The sequence below is a fragment of the Centropristis striata genome, chromosome 6 (genome assembly GCF_030273125.1).
Source record: "Centropristis striata isolate RG_2023a ecotype Rhode Island chromosome 6, C.striata_1.0, whole genome shotgun sequence".
NCBI lineage: Eukaryota > Metazoa > Chordata > Actinopteri > Perciformes > Serranidae > Centropristis > Centropristis striata.
This window is the reverse complement of record NC_081522.1, coordinates 7,475,150-7,497,498: the sequence shown is the minus strand read 5'-3', so window position 1 is coordinate 7,497,498 and position 22,349 is coordinate 7,475,150. Positions and strand designations below refer to the sequence as shown.

At 40.4% G+C, this 22,349-nt stretch overlaps 2 protein-coding genes across 2 annotated transcripts in view; one reads left to right on the top strand and one right to left on the bottom strand.

The window, feature by feature from the left end:
* The window catches only part of tmem117 (transmembrane protein 117), a 45,825-nt gene that overhangs the window by 853 nt on the left and 22,623 nt on the right, over positions 1 to 22,349 (top strand). The window contains exons 2-3 of the mRNA XM_059335778.1: positions 1,053 to 1,360; positions 21,621 to 21,753. Of these exons, the coding sequence (XP_059191761.1) occupies positions 1,081 to 1,360; positions 21,621 to 21,753 (413 nt within the window). The 5' untranslated portion in view covers positions 1,053 to 1,080. The remainder of the gene's footprint in view (positions 1 to 1,052; positions 1,361 to 21,620; positions 21,754 to 22,349) is intronic.
* LOC131973716 (P2Y purinoceptor 6-like) lies at positions 12,961 to 16,185 on the bottom strand. The gene is made up of 2 exons (XM_059335779.1): positions 15,485 to 16,185; positions 12,961 to 13,961 (listed from the first exon to the last, which is right to left on the bottom strand). The coding sequence occupies exons 1-2, from the start codon at positions 15,528 to 15,530 to the stop codon at positions 12,961 to 12,963; spliced, it is 1,047 nt and encodes a 348-aa protein (XP_059191762.1). The 5' UTR covers positions 15,531 to 16,185.

Below are 22,349 nucleotides of genomic sequence, written 5' to 3'. Positions count from 1 at the left end.
TTGGGTGCCCTGGCTGAGTCCCTTCCCATGCACGTTAGGGATATTCCTGCCAGAAGGCACTGGCCTCAAACTGGGAGCAGGTCCCCTGTCACAGCCACTCCTCTTAATGTTTATGATGGGAGAAATACAGGAAACTAATTCAGCATTTTATCAGGATACCAGCTTAGCAACACCCAAGGTGGCACATAATGACAAGACAAACATGATGCTGGTGAAATTTAATAGCCACTTTGGCAGCTCTATTTCTGAAGCCGTTACATCATCCCAAATTCCCACTGTGGGGTATTTAAGGAAACCGTGTCAGAGCAGAGAAGTTGTTTGGGAAGTTCAGTCCAGCAAAGTCAGAACTAGTCACTAGGGGGGCTGCAAGTGAGGGAGTTCAGGGTGGAGTTCATGGGTGAATGAATGTAGTTTCCTGAAAAAAATCCAGAAGGGGCGGACTGTCGGGAAGTTACTCAAGCGCTGCCACTGCTTGGCAGGTGTTCCTGAGCAAAGTATCGGCATAATGCTGCCACAGTTTTTTTGAGGGGAGCACAGAGCAGACAGGCTGAGAGGATAAGCCTTTTAAAAGCCAGTGGTTTACAGCTAAGCACTTCAAGATTCTACCTTATCCAGGTATGACACTTAACACCTCAACTTGCTTTTACTGACCGGTGAAGAGTTTAGTCTCTAAAGCTTTAACTTCTGGTTCTTGCTTCCAGCTTCTTTTTCAACTGATAGCTTTGTTAACACATTCATTTTTCAAAAAAATTGAATGTGTTTCCATGCTGCTAAATCTTTGCATCACAGAACAGATGCATCAAAACTTCTCTTTCATCTTTGTGTGATGGTAAAGTTTATCTTTGCACTAAGACATCTCCATGTAGGTGAATTTTAGGCACTGGTGCTGGTCGTCTGAATTTAGCATAATCCCAATCTGTACCAAACCTCAGTTATATTCCTACCACTAATCTCAGTCTGAGGGATGTTTTCACTCTAATCTGCCCTGCCGATTTGAGTGTAATGTAATCTGACTGAAAGAAGCACTTTCTCTCTCTCTCACTCACTCCCAGGTGTAGTGTGGCTGGGGGGCTCAGCAGGATGGAAATAGATGCCCGTTTTCGCTACTATTTCCAGCACCCCTGGTCGCGCCTCATCGTGGCCTACCTCGTCACCTTCTTCAACTTCCTCATCTTCGCCGAGGACCCCATCTCTCACAGTCAGACAGAGGCCCATATGATTGTGGTGGGCAACTGCTTCTCCTTCCTGTTCAACAAGTACCCAGGCCTCGGATGGAACATCCTGAAAGTAATATGCTGGATACTGGCCATTATCACTGGCATGTTAGCCGGGAAGTTTATATTCCACCGCCAGCTCTTTGGTAAGTCATGCGCACAATAATGCAGTGGAATGTGCAGAGTAATGGCTCTGCTGAGGGAGGCAACCTTCCTCCTGAGTTGTTTTTGTTGGGGCTGTTAACCAGTGAACTCATATTTCACCTTTTGCAAATGGTAACGCAATCAAAGGCAATCAGCTCTCATCTTTGTATCTATGCTCCTGCACCCATCCTTTCTCCTGAAACTCTTTTCTGCCTTTGTTCTCACTTATCATCAGATCTGGGTCAAACAGTATTTGCAAATTATTTCTGTTGTTGAAAAACACCGCAACTAGCAGTTATTTTCATTGTCCAAGAATCTTCCTATTATTTTCTTGAATTAATCCATTAGTCTATAAATGTCAGAAATATTGAAAAAACAAAAAAAACGATGTGAGGTCATATGTTCAAGCAAAAAAGCATAGCAGTAATGTTTTGGGGGCTTTTTGCTTAAAATGCTTCAAAATTACCTGTAAAGACGTTATCATTTCATTGTTTCAGCTCTAGGTTCAAGTAGATTAGTAAAGCTGCAGCAAGATTCAAACAGTTATAGGGAAATGTTACAAAGTTAATAGATTAATCTGATTTGTTGTTGCTTAACAGATATATAATACATATGAATGCATTACACATATTTTAAATGCTAAAAGTGTTTGAAATGTCTTGGATTTTAGTAGAATTCTTACTTTGTTTTCTGGACTTTTCTTCCAGCTTGTGTCTGATCAGCAGTTCTGTAACTTTTTGGCTTGTAACCCGTTGTAAAGATGCACGACCTGCTCACACCCACTCTCTTCATGTAGGCTGAATATGTAGAGTCAATAACAACCAAATTACAAAGGAACTCTGTTAGACAAGAGAAGCGTAGACATCAGGAACATTTTGTCTTACAGTAAAAGAAGTGAAAATGGTAAACAATAATAAATATATGTAGTCTATAAAATATATTCTTTTTGAAATCCCACACAATGACTCACAACCACCCGAAACATATTTTTCACAGCAGACCTTCTGACATATTACAGCTGGAAAAACAGATGTGCATCATAAAATTAAAAGGGAACTCTACAGATTTTGCAATGCACTTCTGTAACGCTGCCAGATTGACAATGGACAGATAAAAAAAAGTATAAAAATTAGTCACCCATAAGTTAACCCATAATAACATACATTCATTTTAATGGCACAATTTGTTATTTATTTACATTTTAAGTATTTTTTGATACAGAGGGGAAGGCCTGCAGGAAAGCTGTGGATCCTGGATCCAGATTAGAACCCAGGCCCACTACTTGCAAGGACTAAGCCTTAGTGGTATGCGCTCTTCTGGTGAGCCACCGGAACACTTCCACAAATGTTTTTGACACAAACAAAAAATCAATGCATCAGAACCAAAGATGTCACCTTTTTTAGTCCACACATTTATTATTTTTTTTTTTTTGCAAAAATCTACCTCTGCTCTACCTCTACCTCTCAATCTACATTACCCACAATTCAACTTGATCGCTGACGGTTTGGTCAGAGACCAGGTCTGTTTTGCTAGTAACTTAGTTTAAAAATACTTACACACAGTACTTTTTTGTCACAGTACTTGTAGTTGTACTCCCCAAGACCTGTAAACATTATAGTGTACATTACAATACAATTTGGTGGAGTTCCCCTTTAATAATGGTGTTTAGTTGTGTTATTTTCAGGTTCTCAGCATTGGGCATTTTCCCACATTGGCCTAGCAGGAGACAGGGAGATTTAAATAGAACAGAGCCACGACTGATGATATTATTTCCACCTGTGCTTTTATTGTCATGACAAGACATCTTGAATAGAAAGAAAGAAACTGTACACCAGTGATGTCTTTGTTCCATTTTCGTGTCTCAGTAAGCCATGCTCTAATGCAGCTAAGTGGAATGCATCTATTATCAGTTAATATTTTTAGTTGCACATGTGCTTTTCCTGTCATGTTATGACAGGTTGAGAGCCTCTGCAACACAGCATCCATCACCTCCATAATATGCTACATATTTTAAAGCCAGTCCTCCTGTTGCTGACTTCCTCCACTTCTCACACCTCCTCGATGCATTTCCTCCTCTTTTCACCCTCCCCCGCCATCTTTCTCACCTCTTCTAACTACCACAACCTTTTCTTCTTCTCGCTCCGGTGACAGCTTTCCATTTCACTCTCCTCTCAGGAGGTCGCGACTCCAATCTCATCAGCCCCTCATTTGTTTAAACTGTGCAGCATTTTGCAGCTCTTCCTATTCAACTCATGCATTTCATTTTCTAGTCACTCCGCAAGTCACTTAGGCCCGGATATTATTGGCCACCCTGGCTTATCTCTTTGGGATGAACCATTAATGACCATAATTGGAGGGCATGCAGAGAAAGAGAGATAGAGATAGAGAGAGAGAGAGGGTGGGGGTGGATGGGTTGTACTCTGAGTGATCATCCTCTCTGAGCAGAAATAGAAAGCCAAAAGTATATGATGACATGATAGTGGATCCGATAATACCAGCTGTTATGTCTTCTCAAGTTGCAATGCTATGTTTTGATTCGGGTAAGGTTGCCATATGCAGTTACTTTAAGCTGTATACAAACAGAGTCTCTGAGTTCCCAGACTAAGATAGAGAAGTTACATTGTTATAGTCTTAATGAAAATAGGTCTGAAATACAATTCATCATATTTTTTAGATTAACAGTTTTGAGCTGGCAGTACAGTACAGAAGATTGTCTCAATGAATTTCGCAAGACAACCTAAATACAGAATGAGAATTAAGAATCTGGGGTTCTTTTAAAAATGGGGTTCCCAGCTAGACAGCTAGGTTGAGAAACTGCGATCTATGATTAGGGATTTGAATCGAGAACCAGTTCCAAATGATAACTGGTTCTAAATTGTCACATTCATAAGAACCGTATGCCTCTGAGCTGTCCATTAGTGCTGGCATGGTTTTCTGACAATTGCAGATTGTAACAATAACTCAGGTGTCTACACTACTGGAAACTGGCAGAGAGGATTTCATCTGCATTTCAGCAACCAAAAGAAATGTTAAAATGACAAATGTTGATGTTATGAGGAAGTTAGGTGAATTTCCTTTTTGGAGTTTCTTCTGCTTATCTGGCAAACTCACGATGATGACTGGACCAATAATTCCAAAACTTGGGAAGCTAAAATCCCAACTAGCAGCATAAAGAGTTACCAGTAGAGCTTATATTTGTGTGCATCATTTACCACACGTCAAACAGAAAACATTTCTTTCAGTCAATACTGTGCAAGGATCTGATTGTAGTATTACACCAGCATTTTCTCATTTGCATGACTCATAATAGTAAAATAGGTGCTTCATCACATGGACTTTAATACCTCTTAGTGAGGTTTTACACTAAAGGTCCGGCGTACACGGATCAGGGTCTATACACTTACCCCAGCTTGAGGGTGTAGAAGAGAGAGTGAGTGCAGCTCATCCTGCAGCCAGGTACAGCTAATGTGCTTCAACAAGCCTCAGAACAGATGGTTTGTGTTTCTGTGTGTGGGTGTGTGTGTGTTTATAAGAGAGAGTGGTGATGTTTTGTGTATGCATGTGTGAATGTGTGATTGCATACGTGTGAGTGAGCAGGTGTGTGTGTGTGTGTGTGCGCGCGCGCGTGCACGCATGCATGTGTTGTGCTTTGAGAGTTGAGCGTGTAAGAAAGGACAGATGAAGTGAATCTGTGGTACAGAGGGAAAGAGACTGTTGAGAGTTGGAGAGGCGAGATGTGTCCTGCACAACATTTCAGTAAAGCTGTTATGTAATCACAACCCAGGTAAGAGCTCAGTGCTGTGCTGTAGCACCAGGCCCACTGTAAAATCTATCATCTATTATAGATCTGTCACACAGGCCCACATGGCCCACCTACTGCACATCATGATGTCTCTACTAAACCCCTGCGATCTGTTCTGCACTCTGATATGTAGGCAGGTAGTGGGAACACTTTTGGATAGAAACATTAGTCCTTACAAGGTTTGAATACCTGGAAAAAGTACTTTTGAATCCTAAACATCAATGTGACTGTTTAATAGGGCTTGGCGGTACGACCCAAACATCAATCCTGATAAAGGGATCATGCATACCTACATACAGTAGATCAGATTTTCTGAGAAGTTTGAGGTAGTATGTCTTGTTATTATCAATTTAGATTAAGTTATTATGTGTCATGATTTCTCAATATGGTTTTATCATAATGGTTCTATTAGAGACAATAAATGATTAACATAGAGGTGCTGTTCTAGTAACATAAGCCAAGTCTTACCCCCCAACATCTGGCGCCCTTGCTCAGACTGCAACCTTCTTTGATCTAGGCCTTTATTTTGATGTCAACTCCACATCTGTTGTGACTGCATCTTGCACAGTTGTGACGCTATTGCGCTTCTGTGGTAGTTCCCACTAGAGTAGGTGTCTCTAGGAACACATTGCTTTGATCACACACACACGCACACACGCACACACACACACACACACACACACAAACACCCTTTGGACCAAGGCAGTTCAAGAGCCAGGAGCCAGTGCCTAATCTTGAACCAGTTCCTCACATTTACGACAGCCAAAGAACCGGCTCTTGGCCAGGAGAACTAGCTCCAGAGCGGCAACAACTCTTTGCTGCTCTCAAACCACAAACCACTTACGCCATGGGCTGGGGGCGGGGCTAACATGATCAACAAGACCAACTGAAACATGTATCATTCATTTTATTTGATTCCTTGAACTGCAACGTAATCGATATGGGCTAGCATCTGCGGGCTAATGTTAGCTAACAACAAAGGCCAACATCAACATGCAAAAAAACGGTCCATAGCAATCAAGATGAGCAGCACAAATGTGTTGTACATGTAGTGTTTGGAGGCCAATGTAGGCTTGCAAAGCCAGGAGCAACATTTGTAAAGAGACGATGTAGTCTGCCATTGTGATTATTATATTTGCAGAGAGTGGAGACATATACAGTGACGTAATGACGTGGCTCTCGAGCCTGTGGAAAAAGTGGGTTCTGAGAAAGTTTGCAAGTTGAGTCAACTGTGAACCAGCACCAGCAAAAAAACAAGGTTCACGTTGGTCGAAAGCCACACACCGTTGCAGCTGTTATCATGTGGTTATTTCATAAAGCCTATTGATTGATTGATTTACCAGAAAACATGCTTTACTGTGATATATCGTTATTGAGATATGAAATGACCTTATCAGAATAGATTTTGGCCATATCACCCGGTCCTAGTCACTTTTTGAGGTGTTTTTCTGCTGCCATTTTACCAATATAATACCTTACAAAGCTGGAATCATTTTCACACTCATTCTGTTTGCAGCTATACTTAACTTCAAATCAATTTGTTCCAACTCTGGAAACAGACATTGTTTTTGAAAACTGACACATCGCCTGCATCATTTATCATTTATGATGGCCTAGAAAACATTTTGCAGTGAATTACACCACCTCCTCCTTCTAGTGATTTACTGTATTCTTTTTTTCTCCCCGTGTTTGGCACAAAATACGATTTACCCCCTCAGAAACCCACACAAATGTTAATCCAGTTGACGCATAACCGTTTCTTTGCGATCCTTATGTTTGGTTATGTTTTTCAGTCTTATTGCTATTTAGAGTATGCAGAGGTGCAGAGTATTGTTCTCTGTGGGAGAAAAACAGAATAAACCCTCAATGATGAATTGCTTGTGACAGATTATGTGATTTAAGACAACATTTGAGGTTCAAGGAACAACCTATGCTGTTCTGTTCAGCGTCTCAAGGCTATGTGTGCTCTCTAATGGAGTGGGCGGTAGCCAATGACTTCTGGTCATTCAGAGGGAGACTGGCTGTCATTACACATTTGTATTAAATCTAAGGTCACAGGGCTTGGGAGTTGCCTATTTCAGTTTGAGTGTGGTTTGTTTGCATTTAGCCATAGATCAGAGCAACCCTTTTTACATTTTAAGACCGAGACTCCTGTGGGCCGGTTGTGGATGGTCAAGGACTTTGCTGTAGGTTGCAGTGATTTTTCATTTGAAAAGAATTACTAAGAAAATTGTATTTTTACCACATGGTAATCTGGTGGTAATAATTTGTAGACAAAGTCATTAGGCTTCTCTCACTCTCACACACAAACTCAAAAGCTGAAAATAGAGGTGGAATTTGTAGACAAATTTTGGGAAAGTCATTGATTTAAGTTGGCAGATGTCAATCAGTTGCATAGTCTAGGGAAAGTGACAGTGAAGGATGCTTGAATCTTGACTGACAACATCCATGAGAACAACAAAATAAGAGCGCTACAGGTCAAATGATGTGGAGATGCAAGACATGAAATCCATTCCAAAGTTATAGAAATATTTAACATTCTAGCGAATGCACTCATCCACTTTCTTGCTGAGACTTGGACGAAAAGATCAATACCACTTTACGGACTGGAAATATAATTACAAGTTTTGCTTTTTACATCCAAGCTTTTGTTCGGATTCAATAAAACAAGATATAAAATGTTGAATTTTAAAGGGCAGATTCATTCACCTTTAAAATGAGCCACATGTATTGATCTTCTCATCTAAGTCTTGGCAAGAAAGCAAATAACTGTGTTCCCAAAATGTCAAGCTACTATAAAAACAAATATTGGATTGTTGAAATTGTGAATCATGACACATTATTCTAGCATGTTTCTTTGTTCACCAGTCATTTCATAGTGGGATTACTGTTAGGGGTGTAAATCACAAGTCTGTCACAATACAATGTCAATATGACTCACAAACATATGATTCAACTATTTCACTGAGCTCCCAGAAACATTTAAATTGAAGTCAATGTATTCATTTTAATGATAGAACATAAAGGTGGATTTTCAAAATAAAGGAATATCTTAAAGATGGCGATATGTATTCATATTTTTGCATTGATGATACTGGAACGTTGATAATTGAATCAGCGGTCGATGTATCGTTACACCCTTGACTGTGATGTCTTTTTGCTTCTATTTTCTATCTTTGTGTTCATATGATGGAGAAAAAAAAAGTATTTTCCCGCTTCATTGATCAAATCAGGTTGTCCAGATAAAACAGATGTGGTGTTAAGTTATGCTCTATTTATAACAAATGCGTCATGACTAGTTTGTCTTTCTGCAGTGATGCAGCACCACAGCATTGAAGCTTTATAACACAGACCTACCCTCGCAGTAAATGACTATCTCACTGTCCATCTCCATAATTGGAAAAAGTGAAACTGCTTCTCATTCCTTCCTCATTCTGCCTCAGCCATTAGATTACCATAATATATTCACCTATCTCTCTCCAAGGTTTTGTGACTTCTAAAAAGGTAAATTGAAGGGTAATTCAGAGTCATATGGAGCGCCGTCCTAACCAGATTAAATCCTCCTTTGCATCTTATAACCGACACTCACATTCAATCAAACGCTGACCGCTCTGAAGGAGTCGTTTAAGGCCCCAGAATAATAGAAAATAGAAAAGGTAACAGAAGTGTAGAAACCTGCTTCAGATGATCACAGAGCTGTTAACACTATCGGATGCTCAGCTGAGCGCCGTGCATGTATGTGTGTGTTAAAGAATGTGAGATATGTCATTGGCTGCTCTGTTGTTGGAGCGCCTCTCGTCCCCTTTCCCTGATCTTGATGAGTGTAGCCTGCAGGATGCCATCTGGGTTCTGTCATATGTTATTACTGTGCCACGCAAAGGCTGAGATGGCTTATGTACAGTGCTGTGTGGCTGCGGGTCAGAGTGGAGTGAGTGTGTGTGTGGAAGTGGATGGGTGGATGGCAGGATAGGGCCTCTCTGCATGCTTCGTGTGTGTGTGTGTGTGTGTGTGTGTGTGTGTCACTGCAGGGTAGTTTATTGCCCGTGTGTGTTGCTGCTGAGAGTGAATTAATGTCTCTGTGTTAATTCATACTAGTGTCGAAACAATTAGCCTTTTCATTTATCATCTGAAAATAATTATTCAACAAGGATTATGATAATGGTTTAATCGTTTAAGCCATTTATCAAGCAAAAATGTCAAACATTTGCTGGTTGCAGCTTCTCGGTTTCTGTTTTATATGCTTTAGGAAACTGTGAGTTATTATTTTTAGCTAATATCTGACATTTTAAAGACAAACATGTTAATTGATTTTAAACACGGAACAATTAATGATTAAAATAATGTTGCCAGTGTATGTGGTTGCAGACCTTTTAATTTGTTTGGTGTGGAAATTAGTTTCAAAAAGATAAAACCACCTTTCAGTTATGTCATAATATCACTAATAAATGTTGGTTAATTGGTCTACCATTAAAACAGTGTAAAGTGACTCATAATCATTTAACAATATTAAATATGAAAATTCAGTAATACATAATGTCAATGGATTAAAACATTTCAATCCATATTTTTTTATAATTTCACACAAATATACCTATACATGTTTACAACCATTAAACACACTTCATGTTTGCAATTTTTACATTTATTTTATTTTATTTATTTATTTGGAGTAATTGTTTAAACTATAAAATATCAGAAAATTGTGAAAAATTCCCTTCACAATTTCCCAGAAGCCCTTTGTGACATTTTCAAATTGCTGGTTTAGCCCAACTATAAACCCAAATTATATTCAATATATATATATATATATACAATAATATAAGAAATGTCTTAAATAAATACTCAGATATCAACATTTGCACATTGATTGGATTGTGATGTCAATCCACCTATTAATTAATTTGGTAATTGAGTCTGCTCTTAATTTAAGTATATTTTTGATTCTGAATACTGAATTTAATATTTTTGATCCAAAGTATTTGAATACTTTTTACACTGCTGTGGCATCTGTGCATCTCTGCCAAGGAATCCACCAACAGCAGTGTGACCTGGGCTGATCTATACCATCATCACTTATCTGCATGATTATCAGCCTGGTGTCTATTCAGCCTTCAGCAGCCTTATGGAGCCCTGCAGAGCTGCATGTTTTAAACTCTCCTTCAGTAGAAGTCCAGTCTCTATTAGCTTTCCTCAGAATCTGCCCTCTTCCTTTGTAAATAATGTATGATTACTTTGGTGTGGGTGCACTGCTGTGCCCCTGGAGCCTGAACTCATACTTCTATCTGTGTGCGGCCGCCGTCTATCGGATGTTGATGTCTTTAATGAGTTTAAGTACAGTGGGTGGTTGTGTTGTTGTCTGTCTGGAAATCCAAACCAGACAATACTCTAAATGACTGCCGTTGTTTTTGGTTAGATGAGCTATAAACTTTCAGAGATGATAATAAATCAATGTTGTGTTTACAGGCCGTTGTGCAGCCAAAAACTTAACTCATCCATTGGCATGAAGCATTTAATAAACCTACAGATAATTTGTCGTGTATTTGTACATTACATGCCACACTACAACGTCTGCAACTCCATAAAACACTTACTTTTCATGAGGTATGCACACCATCCAGCACATACATACTGAACATTGATATTCGCTGGAAACTATTCGAATATTATTGGAAAATCAAACCTTGTAGTGCACTTTAAACCTCTGAAAGATAGATAGGCTAAATAGACTTACAGATGAGACGAGTCAGGGGTGGAAATCCAGAGTGAATTGTGTTACTGACCAGGTGTAGGCCTATCACACAATGGGGCGGAGCTCCCTAAAAGGCGTCTGATCGGAAACACTGCAATGCCGCAACAAATCGTAGGTTAATAATGATATTTTGAAAAATGAAAAAATCTTCAAAATCAAGGATGCACACCTTCGTGCCATGCGCAAGACACACACAAAATCGGGTCAGCAAGATATGCCCTAGACACACATCCATACACACACACACACACACACACACAGATGCTTCTTGCTTTTATAGATAGATGCTCTACTTGTGGCTTGAACTTAATTTCCACATGCTGTGCAGTAAAAGATAAAACATAAAGGTGTTTGCACAGCAGACAGGGAGACAAAGCGACGGAGCTGCAATGACGAGAGCTGCCAAACAAAGGAAAGCAGCCGAAACGGAAATTGCTTATTTATCTGAAATGTATGGTTCCTTTGGTACGGAGCCAAGCCATAAATGACAAAATGAAGTGATCTAACAGGCCTCTTACAGGAACAGGTACAGTGGCCCAGGAGCCAGCTCTCTGTGTCTCTGATCTACTTGCTGCTGTCTCCATGCAAAGGCTGTTCTGTTGTCACTTCCCAGCTCTGATTTATTATCCGGACACTTAGTTACAGAGGAGATCAGCTCTGGGGATGCCAGTGGCCGTAGTCATGGCTATTCCCAAACCACCCTGTGATGCTCGGCCCAGCAAATGTGTGATGAATGAGGATGCTAGTGTGCACATGCTAAGCAGGCAGTGCTGAGGTTTGTGTCTGAGGCAGGATGTTCATTAGGATCCCTAAGGAGGGCAGGATTGTTGTTCTGATGCTTCAGATCAAAACAGGATAGATTAAAGCTGCACACTGAAACCTAAAATAGATTAAAGTATGTGCTCATGAAGAGTGGAGCAGACTTAACTAAAATACAAAGAGCAGTGATTGGAATTGAAAGACTGTGCTATCAATAGTTTAAGAATAAATATGGATATGATGGATATCAGCTACTGTGACCAAACATGAGACATGTTTTGGTTTTTGAAAGGCCCAGTGTTTACTTCTCTTACTGTTCATTATGATCACATTTTCCATGCACGGTTTCCAGTCCACTGAGCTGCAGTCAAAATATTTGAACAGGAGGTTTTGTTGGGTGTTTTTGTTTCTACAGATTTGTTTCGATAAGACTCTAATCAGAGTTAATCCCACCAACACTGCAAACAAATGGGGATGTATTCATTCACCTGTGTTTTCCTGTCCAGAGGTAATCTGAAGTTGGACTTAAACTGCACAAACTGTATACAGACAGGTGACAAATGACAGGAAAATAAATCTTTGGTTTGCCCTGTAATGAAGCATCTGTATTTGTTAGGTTTCTGCAGCCATTTATTCTGGTTTTCCCTTTATTTGTTACCTGTCTGCATGTGATTGAGCAATTTGTACATTTAAATCTGTAGATGTAATTTTGGGATTTAAGTTTTGCTTTTTTCCAGAGCTGCCCGCTTCCCAAATATAAAGATTTCAAACTTCTTAGATTGAATTGCTTTAGACTTTCAGCTGGATTAAACTGTAACATGAATATGTGAACTTGTGATAGGGCATTTTTTCATTATAATGGCAAAACCATTAGGCAAGATAGCAAAATAACTGATTATGAAGTTCGTTGAAACCCTACATGTGTTCATGTCTTTTGACAATATCTGTCAATCAAACTACTCTATGGACTGTTTTTTAAGGTACAGCTGTGAAGTATAAGTGAGTTTGAGTCAACTGTTAATTTATAATGCTGATGGCAAGTTTTATGACAGCAAGTCAAATAGTACTATACATTTAAAAAAAAGGGAATAATAGAATGTGGTTTAAGCTATTTTTACCATTGATAGAAATGTATCAGTAACATAGTTTATTATTTCATTTCAATTACAGTGCAACTTATAAGCATACTTTAGGCCATGATGATTGTATCATTAACATATACCACTGGTGCATGTGTAACAGTGATACAGCCAAGATAACTTTCCCAAAAAGTCATGCAGGCATCCACTCGGTCACCCAATTACTCCCACCCTCCTGCTGGCCCTGCAGCACAGCCTCCTGTATCGGTGTGTTTTCAGAGCCAGCAGCTTCTTCTGGAACTGCTCACTAGCCACGATGTATAGCACCGGGTCCAGGCAGCTGCTTACACTGCACATGGCCTCAAAGAACTCATAGAAGGCGTAGAGGATGTTGGTGTTGGATGGCGTGACCTGCTTATTGATCCTCATGAACACCAGGGTGATGATCATGACGTGGTACGGCACGAAGGAAACCACAAAGACGAGTATGGCCGCGGTGATGAGCCGCAGGGGCTTCCCTCCTGCCCGCTGGGCCCCTGCGTGCCTTCTACCCCTCGGGAGACGCCTCAGAACACGAACTGTCATTATGTAAAAAGCCAGCATGATGCTGAAGGGCAGCAGAAAGCCTATTATTGTCCTGAGGATGGTGATTATCTTGACATAGACAAAAGGGCCATGGATGTGGTCCATGCACACAGTGACGTTTTGTGGTCGTTGAATAGCAAAAGTTACAAATAAGTCGGGAATGGAACTCAGGATCAAGGCGACCCATGTGCACACTGAGCACAGCTTGGCTTTACCCACATCCCACCAGCGGAGAGAGCTGATGGGGTGAACCGTCCCGACGTAGCGATCAAAACTGATAAGAGTGAGGAAAAGGATGCTGCCGTATATGTTGATGTTGAAGGAGATCTTCTTGAACTGGCAGAAGATCTGTATGTCTTTGAGGTACGGCCTCTGCAAGGCAAAGTAGAGGGTGAAGGGGAGCGTTAGGATCCAGGCTGAGTCGCACAGCGCCAGGTTAAACAGGAAGAGATTGCTGGTGCTCAAGGCTTTCCTGGAGCAGGAGTAGTTGATGAGAGCGGCTATGTTTCCCAGGATCCCCACAGGAACTGCAAAAGAGAAGAGAACCAGCAGGATGTAGCAGTACCACTGGCCTTTCTCAAACTGGCTGCAGAATATTCTCGACCGGTTCAGGAACTCCAGAAGCACCTCTGGGATTTAAAGACAGGAGGTATAGGGTCAGATTTGAAACAGAATCATTCTTAATATGTTAATATGTTCTGAGAGGCAAAAGAGCGTCCAGCTTTTTAGTATTTCCCTCCTAAACTGTTGGAGGGTTTGTGAGAATCAGAGGCTTTGTAGCAAAATCCCTCCTCCACTCCTCTCTCCTTGATCACTTGACGTAGAAATCGATCGAAACACGCCATCTTGAAGGACGTCCCGGAGCAGCCTTCCTCAGTATACTCAGGAGGTACTTCCATATTTCACTCTGCACCTCATGATTTAAGTCCAATACCCACGTCTGTCAGTCTTCACGTTTGTAACACGCTCTCTGTTAAAATGTCTCCGGAGTAATTTTCTTGTCAAAGCTACTGCAGAGCCGCATAAAACCACATTCGACCGTAGATAGATTGCACAGTACTCGCTGTGACTAGTGAATTGATAAAAATAAAAAAAATAGGTGGAGTGCCCCTTTAACGCCCCAGAAATCCAGTCAAACAATTTCCAAAACGATCCAATTATTTCTTTCAGTTTGCTGGAACTGTCAAATGGGGATCAAAGTTTAAAGCATACAGCAATTCGGATCTGCTGTCAGTCACAGAAGAAAATAATTGACTCATGTATACGTTCTTTTAAGTGTGTGGCCCTATGTGAATTATCCTATTGAGATTAAAAGACAAAGAAATTATTGTTATATGACCCAGTTCTGGAACCACATAAAGGCTTCCATAAGCAAGGTGCATAGCTTGATGTTTTTATCTACTTTCTGGAATTCAAGCTCTGATGAAACACAGTGGATGTTCTGCACTATGGCATACTTATTTTTAGTTTTAGATTTAATAACTTCTGCAATAATGTAGGTCGTCGTCTGTTTTATTGACTCTGCCGGTAAGCCCTGCTCTCAGACAGTGCTATAGTTAAGATGTGTTCACCCCCCCCCCGCTCTCTGTTTTATATTTACAGTAGCTGTCTCCATGTCTCTGAGCGTCACCAGCGTGTCCAGGAAGCGATTGCTTGAGTGTCTGCTGCGAACAATGAAACCTAGGGGACTGTTGATTTATTGCCTCCAATATGTCAGCCTCTGTTTGCAGTTAATCACAGATAATACATTCATTTTGTTCTGGATGAGCACATCTTAACAATGAATTTTTAGCACATTACAACTTCGATCATGTCTCCCCGTCTACCTGTCTGAAGAGAACAGGGAACAGGGAGTTTTATATATCCTATTTTGTAATGATAAAGTTTAATATATTGTGATTTAGGTATTAAAACACAGGAATTAGGCAGCACGTGATAATTTAAAAAGTAAAAGGGTAATACAGACAGCAATGATGTTTAAAAATGATTACAAAATAACTTCAATAACAGATCATCGGTTCATTATGGCGACAAATGATTTCATTATTTTTGATTGATTTTATGTAAACTATAACAGTTTGGGGATAAAACGTATTAAAATCAGTGGTATTAATGAGTAGTGGTGAGTATTTCAGCTTCAGATTGTACTTACCTCCTTTAGCCGTGTCCGATTTGTTGCCGTAGAAGAGAGGTATCATGATGAATGGAGACGGTGATCACATTTCAGGTCGCCTTCACTCCTCCTCCACCAGCTGTGTGCTTCTCATCTGTCTCAAGCTGCTGGTGCACTGCCTTACCTGTGAGTCTCCTGTGTGTATATGTGTGCGTAATACAGGAAACAGAGGATTAAACAAAACCAATGTTACCGTCCTAGATACATTGGGTAATTGCTTGTCCGTGTGTGTGCCGGTGGACATGTTTAACTAATGGTCTCTGCTAGTTATACTGTTATGTTTGTGTTTCTGCCTCCAGGGCTTCTCTATATCCTGTGAGTGGATTACACCTATAAATCTGGTGACTTTATAACCCAAGCACTTCCCAGAATTACTGCATGTGGTCTCATTATCAGATGGGTACCTATAATGTCAGCGATTCGAATTCCTTGATTGCCTGGCTGTGTATTAGACCGGGTTAGTTTTTGCTACGCGGACCTAATAAACTTGTAACTGAGTCTATAAAAAGGCACTCAAGCCCCAGTTTCCTCTATGGAAATGCTTGAATCACTGGATTTGTGACTTAACTGCTGATTTTGTGGGATCAGTGTAATCCCGGCCAAACTTTTGAGTGTAGACTAAGGCCTCGGCACTCTTCTGATATGCTGCTACTGCAATGTATCCTGAAACAATACACAGTTTGACAGTCTAAAATATGTGTATGGTTGTTTCTGTTCATTGTTTAATTTGTTGTTGTTTCAAAGGTAGTGTGGGAATGATTCATACTAAAAATGGCAGCCTTGTGACCAGTGGGGTCTTTAGTTTAAACAGAAATGGGTCGTTAAGACGATGGCTACATTTTGTTATGGGAAAATAATTTTGTTTCTCCACAAATTCTCAGAATCAGATTTATCTTTACTGGCCAAGTATGTGTGCACATACTAGGAATTTGACTCCAGTTTGTTTGCTCCCCTACAAAAATACAAACATACAAATAGCACAAATAGCAAAAAAGACATTAGAATGGTCTAATAGTAATGATAACTTCTAGTGAATTTCAACACAGATGTGGCTAGTATTTTTCAAAAGTATCGGACAACATCAACAACATCAACAGGGTTTTTATACTCATTTTCAATAGTATCTCTTCTCTCTGTCAGGTAGTGTACACACACACACACACACACACACACACACACACACACACACACACACACTGTAGTGCCCACATAGCCTCGCCTCCTCGCACTCCCTCACAGCGATGACTTCTCTTGTTTCTTTCGCTCCAGTTGAATATAATAATTTGCAGGTTTCATGAAGTAAAGTTGAATTCAACTTTTCCCTGTGGAAAATGTTATAAAAAACCAATACTTTTCAAGGTATAACATCAAAGTTAGAAATTCCAGTATCGTGACAACACTAGATGTTGCATTCAAATGACAGAAGAGGACAGTAAGACGTCCCCTCAAATGGTTTGATGCATTCTTCACAAAATCTAGGATTTTATCAGACACATCCCAAAAAAGTAGGACACAGTGTGTTTACTGTAACGATGCTGGTGCTTATCTGTATGTTGCACATCTTTATACCAGTCAGCTCTCAGATGTGTGTCTGGTTATCACCACTAGATGGCGACATAGCTACATGTTTGATTTTTATTTGGAAACAGCTTGAGAGGTGAACATGATCTCATCCCAAAGAGAGCCCTATAAATAGCTTCAGATGAATGATACTGTAAAAATGTAAATTAGTTTTCATGCTGTAATTGCATTCTTTTGAGTAATAAAGCAGCTTGGTGCATGCGAGTGGGTGTTGCAGTGGAGTGAAAATAGGAAAGAGATTTAAAAAAGTGTGTTCCTCTCAGATTTTTTGGTGCCTGTGTTTGTGTGTGACTGCCTTGCTCGCCCATGTGGGTTGTTTGTGTTGTCTCCTGCCGGGCTGAGGCTCGCAGTAGGCACCGCTCATGAATCACACCTTATCGGGGTCCTCTACTGTCGGGAGGTGCAGTGACTCAAACGGCTTGGCTGAATAGTCTTGAATCACCCCCTAGTTAAATCTTGCCCATATACGCTGTGAGAGGCGGCCGTGCTCGCTGGCGCGGCGTGCTACTTTAAAAGTCAGATCTGCCGATACACACTGTGCTCCTACATCTAAGCCAGGGCTCATTGGCACTGGAGGCAATTAAGTTCACCCATGCAAGTCAATTCAATTATGCATCTGTGATGAGCCCTGAAATACCACAGAGCAAGACGTATGGTGTGGCCTCACACTAGGCCACTTTGCTTTTGCTTACCCCCCCTCCAAAAAATGTAAGATTGACAATTGTCATTAGGGGAGTATTCAAGTTTGTACATAAACAAAGTTGAAACTAACATTGCAGATTTGTTTAAGATATTAAAGGCAGTTTCTGCATAATATATTTGAACCTACCACAGGAAGTTCATTCATTAAAACTACACTTTAACTCCACAAAGATCCTCATCTCGGCAGGACTCGCAACATCTTTGTTTTTATGTGCGCAGCAGAAAAAAACTAAAAGTGAGCAAGCTGAGACTGAACAGCATGTAAAACTATCGGAGAGTGAACCAGCCAGGCTGTAATGGGAAAATAAATGGAGCATTCTGCTTTGCTGTCTTTCTAGCAGTGTGTGTGTGTGTGTGTGTGTGTGTGTGTGTGTGTGTGTGTGTGTGTGTGTGTGTGGACCCAAACACAATGAGTCCTCAGAGGAGCTGTAACTCAAAGGGATGCTGACTGAGCTGGAGGAGACAAAAACAAAGAGTTGTTCCTGGGAAGATGGCCGCTTCTGGCACCGGATCACAGCTTGCAGAACTGAAGCAGAGGGAGAACCTCAAAGTGTGTGTGTGTGTGTGTGTATGTGTGTGTGGGAGCAATATGTGAAGTAATGGAAATAGAGGTGTACAGCCAAGCTTACAGAGGACTTCTTAATTAACAGTCAATTGAGTAACCTTGAAGCCTTGATGGTTGGGGTTTACCGCATGAGGACAGTTTATAAGAGATGTTAATCCAAGCCCTTCGCTATTGGCTGATACTGATGTGGCCTACTGTATTTTTTATGAGCTAATTGATCCAAAAACTTTTTCTTGATGGATGAGCTTTAATTATTGATGGTTAACTGGGTAAATGACGGCTACAGAGAATCTCTCTGGTGCAGCTGTTGAAACTACAAAAACACTCAGACCACATGTGCTTGTACAGTGGTGTTACAGAGTGATGCTTCTTTTCTCTCATAAAATATCTGAGAGAAAGCACGGAGAGCACGGACACAGACTTTAACAGAGCACACAGCCCCGACCTCAACTCATTTTGTTGCCTAGCTCATATTGTGTGAAAAAATTATAAATTGATTCTCAAATACTGTCAAATGGTCCCAGAATTATTATATGATTTAAACTCCACTGCCTTTACGCATAATTTACTCATCATGATGATTTATACTCGGCCTGTAAAACATATTCTGTAATGTCTTCTCTGGCTCTGGAGGGAGCTTTGTCTGAAAAAATGACTAAGATGACGTCACATTCAGCACTGCAAAAAAAGAAAAGTTGGCTGAACTCAAAATTTCAAGGCAACAAACTTCTTTAAAATTTTAAGTTGGACAATTAAACTAAATATTTTAAGTTTTGTTTTTGAGTTTGCTCAACTCTATGTCAGATAATGTTGCGACCACAATTTTGAGTTAGCATTGATACGCTAATGGCTACTCTTGTAGCTGTAACAAGCAGCGCCACTAGCATCCGTTAGCTGCTAGCATCAGTTAGCCGCTAGCATCAGTTAGCCGCTAGCTTTCGCTAATGACCGAATTTCACAACAAAGAAATAATAGCTAGAAGAACTATTGTCCCTTGTTTTGAACCCCAACTTAAAGATATAAGTAACAACAACTCACTAACTTGTTTTCGAGCAGACAACTGGCTTCCTTTGTTGTGCTAACTTACATTATTGCCCTAAATGTCAATAATTTATATTTCCAAGTTTTACCAAATTAAATCACTGTTTTAGGCCAAAAAATACAAGTTGGCTTTTTTGCAGTGAGGGTATCTCAGCTTGGGTGTGGAGACTAAATCATTTGAAGAGAAAAATGTTAAAAACTGGGGGCAGGGTGTTTCAAAGACACGAGCATACAGGCAGGGAGGGGCAGACCTGAGACTCAAATGCCTGCAAGGCGAGGGATACGTGACTGACGGGGATAGCAGAGGAAGCACTAAAGCTATATCTGCTAGCATGTATACTATCAGCTGACTATTAGCTGTGCAGGCTGTTACAGTGTTATCTTACGCACACTGGTTGTTGGTTTGACAATGTTGTTTTATTTGAGGTTTTGTTTTTTATGATTCATCATGGATACATGGGTCAGTGACAAATAACGGTTGGCAAGATGTCAAATGGTGTAACCACAAAAAAAAAAGAAAAATATTAAATACTTCATCCACCTAAATTGCATTTAAGTGGACTTATACATATAATTACTTCATTCTCAAAAACATCAAATGATTTTTTTTCAGTATTTCTACATCTACACATTTTGCCAATATTGAGCAGAACATATTCTAAAAAACAACCATTTATTTGTAAAGTTTTGACAAATTATGTAAAAATTTGTCGTATACCATAGTGTTTGGACTGTATTTTATTCTCATTTTAGTTCACATTTATTTTCCTGTATATAATCAGATTTTTATGGGAAAAAAATTACTGGTTACACCAACTGACACTGGGCTGGATCACATCATTGACCCACATATATATTTTTCAAAGGTAGCTTGTTACGTCTATTTCTCTCATGAGAATTACAATTCAGAAAGCAATTTGTCAAGTGAAAGGTTAAAGAAATGTATCAGGTCCATTAGATTAAGCCTGACTGCATTCTGGTTGTTGCTGTCAGAGACAGTTGCAAAGGTTTGCTTTTCATTCCTTTCTTCTACAGTAAAAATAGACAAGCTGCTAGCTCCCTCAAACTAGCCTACATTAGTCACGTTACTCTCACTTTGCAGAGCGTAGCAGTTCAAGACTCTCCCAGGGTCAAACCAGATTATGCTTTTGGTTGCATTATGTAAAGTGTAGCATCCAGTGTTTTTTAAGCCTGACCCACACAAAGGGCTAAACATTAAGATATCTCTGCCTCTGTAGCTTAAAGTTTTTGACCTTTTTGTAAAAAAAAAGCATCTGCCTGTCTGTTTGATTTTTATCCATTTTATTTGCAAATCCTATTCGACCCAGGTCTGAATGATTGTGGTTGTAAAAGACAAAATGTACAAAGTAGATTGTCTCTTTTACACGAGCAGTGTGGGAGGTAGATCAAGGACTATTACATTATGCAATTACATTATGTACACCTAATTACATCACCCATTATTTTTCACATTTCACAGTAATTCATGCTGTACTTATGCAATGCTTTTTCATAATGCCACTCTGACCAGAAAAAAGTAAGCCTTTGAAATAAAGGTATAAATATTTTCCTGTTTGTCATTAGGGGCAGCCAAATAAAAATGAGTCAGTAATTATATTTACGGCTAGCCACAGAGGAGCTAAAAGCACCAGCTGTAGTCTTTTTTACAACAAGCTAAAAGTCGTAGAATAAACCTTGTTGTCTTCTTGAGTGCTGCCACCACCAGAGGACAAGCTCCTGTGATTACGTGTTCTGTGCGGAGGCTTGAATATCTGAATCAATCTCATGCTCTGCCAGACAGATATTTCTCCATAATTTGATTCCAAGCCAGGATTGTATTAAAAAAAACACCACAGGTCACAAATGTTTGAATAATTTATCTAATCATGCATAACTCACATCATGAAACCCAGGCGAGCATCAGTCCACTGACAGCATGTCCAAATTCATGAAACGATGAGTATGTGGAATATCGTCTGTTGGGGTTGATGCTGAAATTGGTCAGGATAAGACAATTACTTCAAGGCCGCGGAAGTGACACCTCAAAGTGGTCTTTAATCTTAATTTCAATGCCTAAAGGGCACTAGTCTGACAGAGTAGGACATTATTGATCTGTGCGACTAATTTATTTACTTTCATCTCCATTTTCGTGGCCACACATGTTAGCAGGTTGACATGCTGTTTGAACCTCCACTGACAGCAGTGTCCTTGTCATGCTCCCTTTAGGTCGATACCTGCGCCTGAAAATGTTCCGCGAGGATCATGGCTCCTGGATGACCATGTTCTTCAGCGCCATCCTCTTCCTCTTCATCTTCTCACACATCTACAACCTTTTCCTGCTGATGGCTGGGAGCATGGAGTAAGCCATTCAATCTCTCTCTCTCCCTCTCTCTGCCCCTTTTCCCTCATTCTGTGCTTCCCATTTGTAAGAGCCACTGTACGCTCCCCTTTGGCTGGCGTGATTGATCTAAACGTCTCGCCTGAACAGAGACTCGATAGCAGGCTGATTAATCAGCCTAGACTTTAAATCACAGGTAGGAGCAGGCAAGGGGAGGGTGTTTAATCCTGAAAGATCACCTTCAGCACCCACACTTATTCTCCCATGATCTTGACTTATTTTTTGACACATCTTTGGCCAAAAACCAAGATGTTCTTTGCCATGTCTCCCTCAGTTAATGCTTTGGTTTTTTTTGCTCCTGTTGCCCCAGCTTACCTGCTGCGAAACCACTGCGCACTGCGGAGCTTGACACCCACACATCAAGCCGGTGACAGGAATCCGTTTATGCATTTGCAATGTGTCCGTCTACAGGAAGGAAAACATGCCCTTGAAGCCAGCCAGCCAGACACGAGGTCGCCGTGAGGTGATTTACCATTTTGGGTGTTTGGGCTGTAAAAAACGGCGTGGCAGGTGTCTATTCAGGTACAAGCTGTCAAGAGGGAGGCCGGGGCTGTAAT